At 36.4% G+C, this 18,536-nt stretch overlaps 1 protein-coding gene across 1 annotated transcript; it reads left to right on the top strand.

Annotated features, from left to right (window-relative positions):
- The first annotated feature begins 465 nt into the window (after positions 1-465).
- Positions 466-843, top strand: LOC137943731 (auxin-responsive protein SAUR62-like). The gene has a single exon (XM_068789169.1). It carries the CDS (start codon positions 466-468, stop codon positions 841-843), a length of 378 nt encoding a protein of 125 aa, XP_068645270.1.
- Positions 844-18,536: the final 17,693 nt, after the last annotated feature.

Here is an 18,536-nt window from a genome sequence, read left to right as displayed (position 1 = left end):
CTTTTAACTCAGACTCTTCTGTGAGATCTTCTCTTGTAAGACTCCTATAAAACTCCACCATAATAATTCTGGCTCTATGAGACTTCTTGTTGTGTGAGTCATGTGAGACTCGTTCTTACCTACTCTTTGATACTCCCCCTCGATCTGCAATTCATAACTTCAGCCTGCAGGAAAATAGATTTTTGGTCTTCAATCTTCTTTTGCTAGAAATAATTTTCATAGATGCAAAATTCTTCCTCTTTTATTCTCCCCTTTTCATGAATATTCTTGTCACATAAAAATTACCACAACATGTGGAATAAAGTACCTATTTCTTGTGTTTGTTCTTCTTCTTCTCCTCTTTAAGTTGGGGATAAAAATGACATAGACACTTTGCAAGGAAAAAACACTATATGGAAAAAGAAAATCACCACAGCGTACTCTGAAGTTCATCTTGCTTTCTCCTTCCTCACACAACTATTTAGTATGTTGAGCCCAAAGAAGATCGTTCATTTGGGCAGAAATAGGCAGAAGGCGTCTATCAAGCCAATAGCCGACAAGGGTCATTTTGCTGCCTACACTACAGATGGTGAACGGTTCATGGTTCCATTGGCATACCTCAGCAATACTCTTTTGAATGCATTGCTGGAAGTCTCAGAAGACGAATTCGGATTGCCAGGAGATGGGCCAATCACGCTCCCATGTACTGCAGATTTCATGGAATACGTGCTTTTGTTGATGCAGAGGCGTCCAAACAGAGATGTGGAAAAGGCGGTGCTCACTTCCATCACTGCTGCTCGCTCCTCCACACCTTCAGTCATCCATTGGGGGTTGCGCCATAAAGAACTTGTATACGGTTGTTGAACTGATTTATACCCTCCAATGTACTCTCTCTTCTTTGACAACTGTAAATACTACAATTTTGACATGTTACAGAAGATTTCTTCATTCTTTCCAATTCTGTGTTGAATAACGACAGTTTGATTTGGTTTTGTTATAATTTGTTAAGGAAATTTGAACAACGCGATATTGCCCGGCCATGGTAACAGCAGATGACCTGAAAGATGAGCCACTTTTGGCTTCTTTCACTCACATTTACATTAATGGCACATGGATGTCGTAGTCCGGTAACCCTAATTAGTCTTGGTACTTCCTCACCAGAGATGTCAGCTAAGCAAATTAGTTCCATGCTTAATACTTGTAGAGAATAAGCTGGATCATGACAGACACAGATGCAGTGAGTTTATATAAGTACTCAAGCAAAATTAATGTCATTGGAGAACATTAAGCACACCGCCAATGATTTACCATTTCTAGCCCAGCATTGCAGATTATGGGTACAACTTAACTTGGACTCACCTTTTTTTTTTTCAAAAGAGAAAAACTAAAACATAAAACCAATATTGAATCTAGTAAATCACGTGGGAGACACGTTGATGCTATTACCATGTGAGTACCATGTGGTACAACTACTAATGTGACAACCATACCAATGCTAAAGGGTCATCGTTGCACCATGTGGGTGACATGTTGATGCTAGTGAACTACTCATCCATCTTGGTGTCATGTCTTCAGTTACACGTACATCAAAGCATTTACATTTGAGCACATACACAAGATTTTTCAGCAAATACCACAACTCTATTATCTTAGTCACCATCCCATCATAGTCAAGATCATTATCTTCATAGTACTCTTGACTACAACATTGCTTTTTAGAGTTCTTCGGCATGCTTCTAGCTTCATAGTATTGATTCACACTTCATTTATTATGCAACTTGAGTAACTGTGATGCTTGATGGTGCCACAACCAAGGGTATAAATATCGCTATGTCTATCAAGACATCATTGCCATACTAATGTCTTCAGCTGCATTGGAAAAACAAATATAATCAGCTACAATCACAACGATCATCGACAAGAATGCTATCATTTATTTTTATTACACTAGGATTAGTATATAACTAGCCTACATTTTCAACCATTCAAGAAATAGTGCCTTGTGTTCTCTATCAACGTCTGTCACTCCCTCGTGAGAAGAAAACTCTCAATGTTCATTGGTCATCATATGTGTTGTAACGATAAATACGCATTATGTATTAAACCCTTGACATATGTATAAAATCATGGATTGAGGTAAATTGCTTACAATGGATTTTTTTTTATCTCTTCGTAATTAGACAATGCAACCAAAATAATCTCTTGTATTTGGGTTATGCCATCTTCAATTCTCTAGTGCCACTAAACTCCCACTCTATATGCGACAAAACTGACATTTTATCCTCACACACTTAGGATCCCCGTCATAATTTCGATCGGGATAATTAAATATGATTTCCACCCCATCCATGTAAATGGAGCCTTCATGTTGAGCTTGTTTATGTACTCTTGTATCAATACTATGTGTTGAAGAAGTTGTATGGGAGAATCGTACATGACTCTCATAGCAAGAAGTCTCATAGAGCCTAAATTAATATGGTGGAGTCTTACAAGAGTCTCAAAATTGGAGGTCGCACAAATGAGTTTTATTGAAAGGTGTTTAAGTTATGTTAATATCCTATTGATGTTCTGATGTTTAATTCTTTTGAGCATTTTTTTTTCTCATGTTTGACTTTGGGTATAAATGGGACATGGGTAGTTTGTTTCTAATATAATTTTACTTGTTTCTTTAGTTATAGATGAAGGCTCATTCTATTCTGATGTAATCAAGTCAATAAATTATTTCTCTTTCCAAATATTCAACATGGCATCAGAGCATGTTTTGTGAGTTGGGGTGGTCTCCCACAGAGACAATGCCTTCCTCCATTCTTTACTCCTATATTTCTCCTTCCTTTTTCTTTTTCCCTAAAATGTTTAGTTATTCTAGCTTTTGTTTTATGTTTCTTATGTTTCTCCTAGCAGTTATTTATTGCATTCCTCCCACATAGTCTCATTGAAATTTTAGTATCCCGAGTCACTTTATCCTTGTCATCCAATCTTTTTCTAGATTAATGGGTGGTTCTACAAGATGGCAGCCACAGAAGAGAAAATTTTAGCAAGTATGATCCCAATATTACTAGCCTCATATGTTTCAGTGCTTAAACCTGAATCACGAAAAACAAATCCAAAAACATGTTGAGAAAAGGTCTACGAGAAGAAGAGGACAAGATAGTGCTCGTCTTCTGGATTTTCATCCGGAACCAGTGCTCTCTGGAGGATCTCTTTCAATGACCTTTGAAGCACGCTGGAGTTGTAGAAGCATTACACGATGCATGTAGAAGAGCCAGTATGGAAGAGTCTTACATGACTCTCATAAAAATACGTCTCACTGAGCCAGAATTAATATGGAAGAGACTGAGATGACTTTCATGGAAAGATATCTCACAGAAGAATCTCAGTTAAAGGTGTTTTAGCTATGTTAGTATTTTATGTATGTTTAGTTGCTCCGTTCTTCTATGACTCTTCTTGTAGTGTTTGACTTTGGGTGTAACTGGGACATGGACAGTTTAACTATAATCTGATTCTTCTTATTTTCTTTATTATAAATAGAAGCTCATCATACACAATTTACAATCAAGTCAGTGAAGTATTTCTCTTTTCCCCAATATCAACAAGGTGTCAGAGCGGGTTCTGTGCGTTGACTCGATCTACCCAAGAGATAACGTAATCCTTTTCCTTTCCGGTTTATTGTCTCTAGCAGTTTAGATTCATATTCTACCTTTTTCTTTCTTCCCAATTCGTGTACAATTTGTTTGTTTGGAGTCTTCTCTTCCATAATGAATTTTACTTATATCAAATTATATATCATTGGAAATATTTATTAGTCTACTTTCCAAATCAAATCTAATTTTGGCAATCATATTTTTCGACAAAGCGAATTGATATTTGAAACAACAATGATTAGATATCGAGAGAGCGATACAAGCAATAGTAAAAAATCTTCAATTTTTGAGGCGTTTTATGCCGTCAAGAGTTAGACTTTAGATGGAGAGTTATATGTCAAAAAAAGTATTTTTAAGTCTATTTTGTAACCTATCAAGCCAATTCTGATTCCGAATTTTCTGAAGGGAGATATCAATATTGGAAGAGTCAAAGGTCATTATTGCCAAAGAAGAAGGAGTACTCAGTTTGGTAAAATTGCCGAGTTTTAAATCTATCAGATTCCTTCGTTCAAAAGTAGAATATTTCATTGAAGGAAATTATTCTTGAATGAAAGGTACTAAAGTCTAGACAACGAAGGAATAACTTTGATTTCAGTCAGATCTATATGTAAGGTGATATGCTCATTGGAGTCAGTAAGGGTCATGCGGCATAATGAAGAATATCAAATGGTCATAATAAATAAAGATTGAAGATTTTGATGTCAATTTAGGTATCAAACTAAAGATCTTTGAGTCTAGTTTCTTTAGTAACAAACTGTTTGTAATTATGCGCTATGTTACTTGAGATATCAATATCATCAGTATTAAAGGTTAGTTCTACCGGAAGTCACTCTTTTTCCTATTTTCTCTCCTATTGACCCTCCATGCATTAACGCGAATTAAGTTTCCTTTCCTCCTAGTCTCTTAGCTTTTTAGAAAACAATTTCTGGTAATCAAATGTTTTTGGTCAATCTATATCATTCCAGGATGTGCTCGATCAAAGTAACGGTGTCCTGCTTTGATTTTGTTTTTGATTTTTTTTTTGTTTATTTTGGTGACTTGATTGTGTTTCTTCCTCATTGTCATGTTCAAAAAATTGTGGTCACCCAACAAAAGTCATACTTTGTAGAAAATTTTAAGTTATTTTATTTCTACCATTACATTCTCCCCAAGTACTTTTAAAGTTCACATTCTAGGTCTTTTTTGAAGTATGAGTGTTGCATAGAAGCTTCATTTTGTTTAAAGTTGTTTTGCTCTAGTATTTCTTCAGTTTTCTTTTCTTGACTTTTTCTAACTTTAGAGCAATACCTAGCCCTGCTACATCAAAAATATAGGAGTGTACGCAATATCCAACACTGGTTAAGTCTTTTAATTCTTCACCCAAGAAGTGATTTGTGTTTGACCTGCCCGTAAAAACTCAACGGTCTCTTTGTTGATCCCTAATGTGGGCCATTTTTCCACCTTTAAAATTGATCAGAGCGCGTTTTAGACTATGGCCATTTTTATTGGTATATGGAGCTGTTGACTTTCTAGAAAAAAATAAATACTTCACTAAAATTTGTTGTAATTTGAGTACAATGCGCCGCTATTTATAATAGATGAAACAAGTAGAACTCAATTACATTTAAACTACCCTTCTCCCTCTTAAACCCAATAATAAACGCTAAAAGATAAGGGCTAGAACAGTTGAACAAATGAACATAAATAAAAGACTAACTGAACTAAAACACTTTTAACTCAGACTCTTCTGTGAGATCTCCTCTAGGGAGACTCTTATAAGACTCCACCATAATAATTCTAGCTCTATGAGACTTCTTGTTGTGTGAGTCATGTGAGACTCGTTCAGACCTAGTCTTCGACACTCCCCCTCCATCTGCAATTCATAAATTCAGCCTGCAGGAAAATAGATTTTTGGTCTTCAATCTTATTTTGCTGAAAATAATTTTCATAGATGCAAAATTCTTCCTCATTTATTCTCCCCTTTTCATGAATATTTTGGTCACATAAAAATTACCACAACATGTGGAATAAAGTATCTCTTTCTCGTGTTTGTTGTTTTTCTTCTCCTCTTTAAGTTGTGGATAAAAATGACATAGACACTTTGCAAGGAAAAAACACTAAATGAAAGAAGAAAATCACTCTAGCCGCACGCAAGAGCTCCAAATACCAGCTAAAATGGTCGTAGTGCGAAACACACTCCGATCAAATTTTAAGGCGGAAAAACGGCCCAACTTTAGGTCACAATAAGGAGACTACACACTTTTTAAGGGTAGCTCAAACGCAAATCACCTCTCCGGTAAAGAATAAAAGACTTGACTCGAGATGGTTATTGGGCACACTCCAATACTTTTTAGGTAGTGGGTCTAGGCATTGCTTTGAAGTGATGAAAATACAAGATCAAAATTGAAGAAATACCATAGAAAATCAACTTTAACCGGAAGTTGGAGAGTATGCAATGGTCATAAATCCAAAGTGACCTTATTTATAAAGTTAACTATGTGTAAGATACACGACCTAATAACAAAAACACAAAACTTGAAAGATAACCCAAGCAAGATATTGTATACCTTTAATGAACACATCATGGAGTGATTAAGCCTTGTCCATTCATCTGAAAGCAACGTGCAAATTACCCAGCGTTAGTGACATTGAGTCCCATATGGTTAGTTTGAAAAGACTAGGAATGGGCAAAAGAATCAATTTTGTCTGGGCAGAGCAAAATATAGTAACATACGAGTGTTCAAGATACAAACTCAAGTGCAACTAAAAGAATGACCAGGGATGTAATTTTTTTATCGTCAGTTGTACATGATTGACACAATTTTGATACACACAGAAGTTCATTTTTCATATCTGTCTTTAGTCTTCATGTCTCAAATACCTCTCTAGCTTTCTTTTTCATTACTTTTACTAGACACTCTGAAATCTAAGGGGACAGAAGCATGAATGCCTGCTACCCTACCAGCACATGGATATGGCCAAACTGTTTTCTAGAGCTATGCCCAATGTTTCCATAATCTGGTAGACTTACCCAACTGTCATCAATCCACTAAGGGACTTACCAGCACATGGATGTGTCTCCTAAATGAGTCGACATGAGGAAAGTTACAGCTGAATGAATTCTGTGTCTCTTAGGGACTATATATGTACATTGCCTCGACTGCTTTCAAGTCATCACCACAGCGTACTCTGAAGTTCATCTTGCTTTCTCCTTCCTCGCGCAACTATTCAGTATGTTGTGCCCAAAGAAGATCGTTCATTTGGCCAGAAATAGGCAGAAGGCGTCTATCAAGCCAATAGCCGACAAGGGTCATTTTGCTGCCTACACTACAGATGGTGAACGGTTCATGGTTCCATTGGCATACCTCCGCAATACTCTTTTGAATGCATTGCTGGAAGTCTCATAAGACGAATTCGGATTGCCAGGAGATGGGCCAATCACGCTCCCATGTACTGCAGATTTCATGGAATACGTGCTTTTGTTGATGCAGAGGCGTCCAAACAGAGATGTGGAAAAGGCGGTGCTCACTTCCATCACTGCTGCTCGCTCCTCCACACCTTCAGTCATCCATTGGGGGTTGCTCCATAAAGAACCTGTATACGGTTGTTGAACTGATTTATACCCTCCAATGTACTCTCTCTTCTTTGACAACTGTAAATACTACAATTTTGACATGTTACAGAAGATTTCTTCATTCTTTCCAATTCTGTGTTGAATAACGACAGTTTGATTTTGTTTTGTTATAATTTCATAAGGAAATTTGAACAACGCGATATTGCCCGGCCATGGTAACAACAAAAGCCCTAAAAGATTAGCCACTTTTGCCTTCTTTCACTCACATTTACATTAATGGCACACCGATGTCGTAGTCCAGTAACCCTAATTAGTCTAGGTACTTCCTCACTGGAGATGTCAGCTAAGCAAAATAGTTCCATGCTTAATACTTGTAGAGAATAAGCTGGATCATGACAGACATAGATGCACTGAGTTTATATAAGTACTCAAGCAAAATTAATGTCACCGGAGCACATTAAGCACACCGCCAATGATTTACCATTTCTAGCCCACCATTGCAGATTATGGGTACAACTTAACGTGGCCTCACCTTTTTTTTTTTTTCTCAAAAGAGAAAAACTACCACGTAAAACCAATATTGAATCTGGCAAATCACGTGGGAGACACGTTGATGCTATTACCATGTGAGTACCATGTGGTACAACTACTAATGTGACAACCATACCAATGCTAAAGCGTCATCGTTGCACCACGTGGGTGACATGTTGATGCTAGTGAACCACTCATCCATCTTGGTGTCATGTCTTTAGTTACACGTACATCAAACCATTTACATTTGAGCACATACACAAGATTTTTGAGCAAATACCACAACTCTATTATCTTAGTCACCATCCCATCATAGTCAAGATCATTATCTTCATAGTACTCTTGACTACAACATTGCTTTTTAGAGTTTTACGGAATGCTCCTAGCTTCATAGTATTGATTCACACTTCATTTATTATGCAACTTGAGTAACTATGATGCTTGATGGTGCCAAAACCAAGGGTATAAATATCGCTATGTCTATCAAGACATCATTGCTATACTAATGTCTTGAGCTGCATTGGAAAAAACAAATATAATCAGCTACAATCACAACGATCATAGACAAGAATGCTACCATTTATTTTTATTAAACTAGGATTAGTATATAACTAGCCTACATTTCAACCATTTGAGAAATAGCGCCTTGTGTTCTCTATCAACGTCTGTCACTCCCTCGTGAGAAGAAAACTCTCTATGTTCATTAGTCATCATATGGGTTGTAACGATAAATACGCATTATGTATTAAACCCTCGACATATGTATAAGTTCATGGATTGAGGTAAATTGCTTACAATAGATTTTTTTTTGTCTCTTCGCAATTAGACAATACAACCCAAATAATCTCTTTTATTTGGGTTATGCCATCTTCAATTCTCAAGTGCCACTATACTCCCACTCTATATGTGAGAAAACTGACATTTGATCCTCACACACTTAGGATCCTCGTCATAATTTCGATCGGGATAATTAAATATGATTTCCACCCCATCCACGTAAATGGAGCCTTCATGTTGAGTTTGGTTATGTACTCTTGTATCAATATTATGTGTTGAAGAAGTTGTATGGGAGAATCTTTCATGACTCTCATAGCAAGAAGTCTCATAGAGCCTAAATTAATATGGTGGAGTCTTACAAGAGTCTCAAAATTGGAGGTCGCACAAATGAGTTTTATTGAAAGGCGTTTAAGTTATGTTAATATCCTATTGATGTTTAGTTGTTTAATTATTTTTAACATTTTTTTCGCATGTTTGACTTTGGGTATAAATGGGACATGGGTAGTTTGTTTCTAATATAATTTTACTTGTTTCATTAGTCATAAATGAAGGCTCATTCTATTCTCATATAATCAAGTCAATAAATTATTTCTCTTTCCAAATATTCAACATGGCATCAGAGCATGTTTTGTGAGTTGGGGTGGTCTTCCCACAGAGACAATGCCTTCCTCCATTCTTTACTCCTATATTTCTCCTTCCTTTTTATTTTTCCCTAAAATAGTTATTCTACCTTCTGTTTTATCTTCTTATGTTTCTCCTAGCAGTTATTTATTGCTTTCCTCCCACATAGTCTCATTGAAATTTTAGTCTCCCGAGTCACTTTATCCTTGTCATCCAATCTATTTCTAGATTAATGGGTGGTTCTACAAGATGGCAGCCGTAGAAGAGAAAATTTTAGCAAGTATGATCTCAATGTTACTAGCCTCATATGTTTCAGTGCTTAAACCTGAATCACGAAAAACAAATCCAAAAACATGTTGAGAAAAGGTCTACGAGAAGAAGAGGATAGGATAGTGCTCGTCTTCTAGATTTTCATCCGGAACCAGTGCTCTCTGGAGGATCCCTTTCAATGAGCTTTGAAGCACGCTAGAGTTGTAGAAGTATTACACGATGCATGTAGAAGAGCCAGTATGGAAGAGTCTTACGTGACTCTCATAACAATAAGTCTCACTGAGCCAGAATTAATATGGTGGAGACTAAGATGACTTTCATGTAAAGATATCTCACAGAAGAATCTCAGTTAAAGGTGTTTTTGCTATGTTAGTATTTTATGTATGTTTAGTTGCTCCGTTATTATATGACTCTTGTTGTAGTGTTTGACTTTGGGTGTAAATGGGACATGGACAGTTTAACTGTAATCTGATTCTTCTTATTTTCTCAATTATAAATAGAAGCTCATTGTACACAATTTACAATCAAGTCAGTGAAGTATTTCTCTTTTCCAAAAAATCAACAAGGTGTCAGAGCGGGTTCTTTGAGTTGAATCGATCTACCCAAGAGATAACGTATTCCTTTTCCTTTCCGGCTTATTGTCTCTAGGAGTTTAGATTCATATTCTACCTTTTTCATTCTTTCCAATTCGAGTACAAGTTGTTTGTTTGGAGTCTTCCCTTCCATAATGAATTTTACTTACATCAAATTATATATCATTGGAAATATTTGCTAGTCTACTTTCCAAATCAAATCTAATTTTGGCAATCATATTTTTCGACAAAGAGAATCGATATTTGAAACTACAATGATTAGATTTCGAGAGAGCGATACATGCAATAGTAAAAAATCTTCAATTTTTTAGGCATTTTGTGCCATCAAGAGTTAGCCTTCAGATAGAGTGTTATATGTCAAAAAAAGTATTTTTCAGTCTATTTTGTAACCTATCAAGCCAATTCTGAATCCGAATTTTCTGGAGGGAGATATCAATATTGGAAGAGTCAAAGGTCATTATCGCCAAAGAAGAAAGAGTACTCAGTTTGATAAAATTGCCAAGTTTTAAATCTATCGGATTCTTTCATTCAAAAGTAGAATATTTCATTGAAGAAAAATTATTCTTGAACGAAAGATACTAAAGTCTAGATAACGAAGGAGTAACTTTGATTTCAGTCTGATCTATATGTAAGGTGATATGCTCATTGGAGTCAGTAAGGGTTATGCGGCATAATGAAGAAAATCGAGTGGTCATAATAAATAAAGATTGAAGATTTCGATGTCAATTTAGGTATCAAACTAAAGATCTTTGAGTCTAGTTTCTTTAGTAACAAACTGTTTGTAATTATGCGCTATGTTACTTGAGATATCTATATCATAAGTATTAAAGGTTAGTTCTACCGAAAATCACTCTTTTTCCTATTTTCTCTCCTATTGACCCTCCATGCATTAACGTGAATTAAGTTTCCTTTCCTCCTAGTCTCTTAGTTTTTTAGAAAAGAATTTCTTGTAATCAAATATTTTTGGTCAATCTTAATCATTCCAGGATGTGCTCGATCAAAGTATCGGTGTTCTGCTTTGATTTTGTTTATAATTTTTTTTTGTTTATTTTGGTTACTTGATTGTGTTTCTTCCTCATTGCCATGTTCAAAAAATTGTGGTCACCCAACAAAAGTCATACTTTGTAGAAAATTTTAAGTTATTTTTTTTCTACCATTATAGTCTCCCCAAGTATTTTTAAAGTTCACATTCTAGGTCCTTTTGGAAGTATGAGTGTTGCATAGCAGCTTCATTTTTTTTAAAGTTGTTTTGCTCTAGCATTTCTTCAGTTTTTTTATCTTGTCTTTTTATAACATTAGAGCAATACCTAGCCCTGCTACTTAAAAAATATAGGAGTAACCAGCACTGGTTAAGTCTTTTAATTCTTCACCCAAGAAGTGATTTGTGTTTGACCTACCCGTAAAAACTCAACAGTCTCTTTGTTGTGCACTAATTTGGGCAATTTTTCCACCTTTAAAATTGAGCAAAGCGCGTTTCAAACTATGGCCATTTTTATTGGTATATGGAGTTGTTGACTTTCTAGAAAAAATAAATACTTCACTAATTTGTTGTAATTTGAGTACATTGTGCCGCTATTTATAATAGATGAAACAAGTAGAACCCAATTACATTTAAACTACCCTTGTCCCTCTTATACACAATAATAAACTCTAAAAGATAAGGGCTATAACAGTTGAACAAATGAACATAAATAAAAGACTAACTGAACTAAAACACTTTTAACTCAGACTCTTCTGTGAGATCTCCTCTTGTGAGACTCCTATAAGACTCCACCATAATAATTCTGGCTCTATGAGACTTCTTGTTGTGTGAGTCATGTGAGACTCGTTCTTACCTGCTCTTCGACACTCCCCCTCGATCTGCAATTCATAACTTCAGCCTGCAGGAAAATAGATTTTTGGTCCTCAATCTTCTTTTGCTGAAAATAATTTTCATAGATGCAAAATTCTTCCTCTTTTATTCTCCCCTTTTCATGAATATTTTGGTCACATAAAAATTACAACAACATGTGGAATAAAGTACCTCTTTCTTCTGTTTGTTGTTCTTTTTCTCCCCTTTAAGCTGGGGATAAAAATGACATAGACACTTTGCAAGGAAAAAACACAATATGGAAGAAAAAAATACTCTAGCCGCACGCCAGAGCTCCAAATACCAGCTAAAACGGTCGTAGTGTGAAACACACTCCGCTCAAATTTTAAGGCGGAAAAACGGCCCAACTTTAGGTCACAACAAAGAGACTACACACTTTTTAAGGGTAGCATAAACACAAATAACCTCTTCGGTAAAGAATAAAATACTTGACTCGAGATGGTTATTGGGCACACTCCTATACTTTGTAGGTATTGGGTCTAGGCATTGCATTGAAGTGATGAAAATGCAAGATCAAAATTGAAGAAATACCAGAGGAAATCAACTTTATCCGGAAGTTGGCGATTATGCAATGGTCATAAATCCAAAGTGACCTTATTTAAAAAAATAAAAATACCAGGGGAGACTATAAACATAGAATTTAATAAATTTGACCAGGTATAACTTTGTTGGGGAGACCACAATTTTTTCGAAGTTAACTATGTGTAAGATACACGACCTAGTAACAAAAACACAAAACTTGAAAGATAACCCAAGCAAGATATTGTATACCTTTAATGAACACATCATGGAGTGATTAAGCCTTGTCCATTCATCTCAAAGCAACTCGCACATGACCCAGCATTAGTGATGTTGAGTCCCATATGGTTAGTTTGAAAAGACTAGGAATGGGCAAAAGAATCAATTTTGTGGGGGCAGAGCAAAATCTAGTAACATACGAGAGTGTTCAAGATACAAACTCAAGTGCAGCTAAAAGATCAAAAGGTGACAATAGTCAGTTTGAGGTCTATGCCGCTGACAAAAGGCGTTTTATGGTTCCATTGACTTGTGTCAATAATGCAATCTTCCAAGAACTACTACCAAACCGATCACTTCAACGGTTTTGTTAATTTACCAATTCCAAGGGTATGCATCTTGGATGGCCATCTTTATTCTGGCGATTGAACCCGGATTTTAATGTGACCATGTTGAGTCCCCAATCAAAGTCTTGTCTCCATTTGTTTGAGAAGTTACAAGAATAGCATATAGTATGATTTATATTATATATTCCTTACATTTTAGAGTATTCCATCAGTGTGATTTATCCCTCTGCATGACAACCTCGAAAGAAAATTCAGGTGGGGGCTTGGGATTCTAATTTTAGTTATTCTGCTACAAAGTCTTCTACATATCATGTTTCAGGATCATGACAAGTTTATCGATGGACATCGCTAAATCTGTGCCGACCAATACAAAACATGCATTCAAATACATCTTGTTGTTATGGACCCATCCATCATGTGAGTTGCTTATTCTCTTCCTTATTGCCATGGTTGGCTGCCCTACAATCATGGCTTCAACAACATCCACATTTTACTGGACCCAGCTTATCGTGTGGAATTCTTACAATCACTGTTATGGCATGTAGCCAGTCAAAATCTTGTTTTCTCTTCCATTACTTTCACTAGACACTCTGAAATCTAAGGGGACAGAAGCATGAGAGCCTGCTACCTCTGTTTTCAGCTCTCTCACTGGGTACGGCATACTGTACCCTACCAGCACATGGTTGTGCATTCTCAACCGCCCAACATAGGAAAATTACAGAATTGATACTCGCCACTTTCCTTTCCATGTATAAAAGTCTTCGACTGCATCGGGAATCAGCACAACCACTGGTCTCTTGCTATCCAAGATCAGCCTTCCGCTTTCCCCTCCATCCAGCAACCAAAATCCCTCATCAGCAGCCATGTTTAGTCCCAAGCGTTTTGTATCAAAGGCGAGGAATGGTGAGAGGGCAATCTCAGGAAAAGGTCATTTTGTGGTGTACACTGCAGATCAAAACCGCTTTGAGGTTCCATTGGCATATCTCAACAATGCGATCTTCCAAGAGTTTCTGAAAGTGGCTGAAGATGAATTTGGTCTGTCAGGAAATGGGCGCATCACTGTGCCATGCAACGCGGACTTCCTTGATTATGTCCTCTCATTTATTAGAAGGCGTCCATCCAAAGACACAGAGAAGGCTTTACTGTTGACAATTTTCAGTAGTAGGTGCTCAATATCATCCTTACATCAGTCAGAGCACCGCGCTCATCAAATACCTCTCCACAGTTACTAAAAGAAAGACCAGGGACGTAATTTTTTTATCGTCAGTTCTACATGATCGACACAATTTTGATACACACAAAAGTTCATTTTTCATATCTGTCTTTAGTCTTCATGTCTCAAATACCTCTCTAGCTTTCTTTTTCATTACTTTTACTAGACACTCTGAAATCTAAGAGGACAGAAACATGAATGCCTGCTACCCTACCAGCACATGGATATGCTCAAACTGTTTTCTAGAGCTATGCCCAACGTTTCCATAATCTGGTAGACTTACCCAACTGTCATCAATCCACTAAGGGACTTACCAGCACATGGATGTGTCTCCTAAATGAGTCGACATGAGGAAAGTTACAGCTGAATGAATTCTGTGTCTCTTAGGGACTATATATGTACATTGCCTCGACTGCTTTCAAGTCCTCACCACAGTGTACTCTGAAGTTCATCTTGCTTTCTCCTTCCTCACGCAACTATTCAGTATGTTGAGCCCAAAGAAGATCGTTCATTTGGCCAGAAATAGGCAGAAGGCGTCTATCAAGCCAATAGCCGACAAGGGTCATTTTGCTGCCTACACTACAGATGGTGAACGGTTCATGGTTCCATTGGCATACCTCAGCAATACTCTTTTGAATGCATTGCTGGAAGTCTCAGAAGACGAATTCGGATTGCCAGGAGATGGGCCAATCACGCTCCCATGTAATGCAGATTTCATGGAATACGTGCTTTTGTTGATGCAGAGGCGTCCAAACAGAGATGTGGAAAAGGCGGTGCTCATTTCCATCACTGCTGCTCGCTCCTCCACACCTTCAGTCATCCATTGGGGGTTGCTCCATAAAGAACCTGTATACGGTTGTTGAACTGATTTATACCCTCCAATGTACTCTCTCTTCTTTGACATGTTACAGAAGATTTCTTCATTCTTTCCATTCTGTGTTGAATAACGACAGTTTGATTTTGTTTTGTTATAATTTCTTAAGGAAATTTGAACAACGTGATATTGCCCGGCCATGGTAACAACAGAAGACCTGAAAGATGAGCCACTTTTGGCTTCTTTCACTCACATTTACATTAATGGCACATGGATGTCGTAGTCCGGTAACCCTAATTAGTCTTGGTACTTCCTCACCAGAGATGACAGCTAAGGAAATTTGTTCCATGCTTAATACTTGTAGAGAATAAGCTGGATCATGACAAACACAGATGCAGTGAGTTTATATAAGTACTCAAGCAAAATTAATGTCACCGGAGCACATTAAGCACACCGCCAATGATTTACCATTTCTAGCCCACCATTGCAGATTATGGGTACAACTTAACTTGGACTCACTTTCTTTTTTTTTCAAAAGAGAAAAACTACCACGTAAAACCAATATTGAATCTGGTATATCACGTGGGAGACACGTTGATGCTATTACCATGTGAGTACCATGTGGTACAACTACTAATGTGACAACCATACCAATCCTAAAGGGTCATCGTTGCACCACGTGGGAGACATGTTGATGCTAGTGAACCACTCATCCATCTTGGTGTCATGTCTTCAGTTACACGTACATCAAACCATTTACATTTGAGCACATACACAAGATTTTTGAGCAAATACCACAACTCTATTATCTTAGTCACCATCCCATCATAGTCAAGATCATTATCATCATAGTACTCTTGACTACAACATTGCTTTTTAGAGTTCTTCGGCATGCTTCTAGCTTCATAGTATTGGTTCACACTTCATTTATTATGCAACTTGAGTAACTGTGATGCTTGATGGTGCCAAAACCAAGGGTATAAATATCGCTATGTCTATCAAGACATCATTGCTATACTAATGTCTTGAGCTGCATTGGAAAAACAAATATAATCAGCTACAATCACAACGATCATAGACCAGAATGCTATCATTTATTTTTATTACACTAGGATTAGTATATAAGTAGCCTACATTTTCAACCATTCGAGAAATAGTGCCTTGTGTTCTCTATCAACATCTGTCACTCCCTTACGAGAAGAAAACTCTCTATGTTCATTGGTCATCATATGTGTTGTAACGATAAATACGCATTATGTATTAAACCCTCGACATATGTATAAGTTCAAGGATTGAGGTAAATTGCTTACAATGGATTTTTTTTTTATCTCTTCGCAATTAGACAATACAACCCAAATAATCTCTAGTATTTGGGTTATGCCATCTTCAATTCTCTAGTGCCACTAAACTCCCACTCTATATGCGACAAAACTAACATTTTATCCTCACACACTTAGGATCCCCATCATAATTTCGATCGGGATAATTAAATATGATTTCCACCTCATCCATGTAAATGGAGCCTTCATGTTGAGCTTGTTTATGTACTCTTGTATCAATATTATGTGTTGAAGAAGTTGTATGGGAGAATCTTACATGACTCTCATAGCAAGAAGTCTCATAGAGCCTAAATTAATATGGTGGAGTCTTACAAGAGTCTTAAAATTGAAGGTCGTACAAATGAGTTTTATTGAAAGGTGTTTAAGTTAAGTTAATATCCTATTGATGTTCTGTTGTTTAATTCTTTTGAGCATTTTTTTTTCTCATGTTTGACTTTGGGTATAAATGGGACATGGGTAGTTTGTTTCTAATATAATTTTACTTGTTTCTTTAGTTATAGATGAAGCCTCATTCTATTCTAATGTAATCAAGTCAATAAATTATTTCTCTTTCAAAATATTCAACATGGCATCAGAGCATGTTTTGTGAGTTGGGGTGGTCTTCCCACAGAGACAATGCCTTCCTCCATTCTTTACTCCTATATTTCTCCTTCCTTTTTCTTTTTCCCTAAAATGTTTAGTTATTCTACCTTCTGTTTTATCTTCCTTATGTTTCTCCTAGCAGTTATTTATTGCTTTCCTCCCACATAGTCTCATTGAAATTTTAGTATCCCGAGTCACTTTATCCTTGTCATCCAATCTATTTCTAGATAATGGGTGGTTCTACAAGATGGCAGCCATAGAAGAGAAAATTTTAGCAAGTATGATCCCAATGTTACTAGCCTCATATGTTTCAGTGCTTAAACCTGAATCACGAAAAACAAATCCAAAAACATGTTGAGAAAAGGTCTACGAGAAGAAGAGGACAGGATAGTGCTCGTCTTCTAGATTTTCATCCGGAACCAGTGCTCTCTGGAGGATCTCTTTCAATGACCTTTGAAGCACGCAGGAGTTGTAGAAGTATTACACGATGCATGTAGAAGAGCCAGTATGGAAGAGTCTTACATGACTCTCATAAAAATACGTCTCACTGAGCCAGAATTAATATGGTAGAGACTAAGATGACTCTCATGGAAAGATATCTCACAGAAAAATCTCAGTTAAAGGTGTTTTAGCTATGTTAGTATTTTATGTATGTTTAGTTGCTCCGTTGTACTATGACTCATCTTGTAGTGTTTGACTTTGGGTGTAATTGGGACATGGACAGTTTAACTGTAATCTGATTCTTCTTATTTTCTTTATTATAAATAGAAGCTCATCGTACACAATTTACAATCAAGTCAGTGAAGTATTTCTCTTTTCCCAAAAATCAACAAGGTGTCAAAGCGGGTTCTGTGCATTGACTCGATCTACCCAAGAGATAACGTAATCCTTTTCCTTTCCGGTTTATCGTCTCTAGCAGTTTAGATTCATATTCTACCTTTTTCTTTCTTCCCAATTCGAGTACAACTTGTTTGTTTGGAGTCTTCTCTTCCATAATGAATTTTACTTATATCAAATTATATATCATTGGAAATATTTGTTAGTCTACTTTCCAAATCAAATCTAATTTTGGCAATCATATTTTTCGACAAACGAATCGATATTTGAAACAACAATGATTAGATATCGAGAGAGCGATACATGCAATAGTAAAAAATATTCAATTTTTGAGGCGTTTTATGCCATCAAGAGTTAGACTTTAGATGGAGAGTTATATGTCAAAAAAATTATTTTTAAGTCTATTTTGTAACCTATCAAGCCAATTCTGAATCCGAATTTTCTGAAGGGAGATATCAATATTGGAAGAGTCAAAGGTCATTATCGCCAAAGAAGAAAGAGTACTCAGTTTGATAAAATTGCCGAGTTTTAAATCTATCAGATTCTTTCATTCAAAAGTAGAATATTTCATTGAAGGAAATTATTCTTGAATGAAAGGTACAAAATTCTAGACAGCGAAGGAATAACTTTGATTTCAGTCAGATCTATATGTAAGGTGATATGCTCATTGGAGTCAGTAAGGGTCATGCGGCATAATGAAGAATATCGAGTGGTCATAATAAATAAAGATTGAAGATTTCGATGTCAATTTAGGTATCAAACTAAAGATCTTTGAGTCTAGTTTCTTTTGTAACAAATTGTTTGTAATTATGCGCCATGTTACTTGAGATATC

Source organism: Aristolochia californica, unplaced genomic scaffold (genome assembly GCF_029961685.1).
Source record: "Aristolochia californica isolate CCGP_79_NKW_82.1479 unplaced genomic scaffold, dmAriCali1.0.hap1 SCAF_11, whole genome shotgun sequence".
Taxonomy (NCBI): domain Eukaryota; kingdom Viridiplantae; phylum Streptophyta; class Magnoliopsida; order Piperales; family Aristolochiaceae; genus Aristolochia; species Aristolochia californica.
This window is presented reverse-complemented; position numbering and strand designations above follow the sequence as displayed.

Bases quoted from the DNA above. Each gene is read 5' to 3' on its own strand.
- LOC137943731 (XM_068789169.1), top strand. From the start codon at position 466: ATGTTGAGCCCAAAGAAGATCGTTCATTTGGGCAGAAATAGGCAGAAG.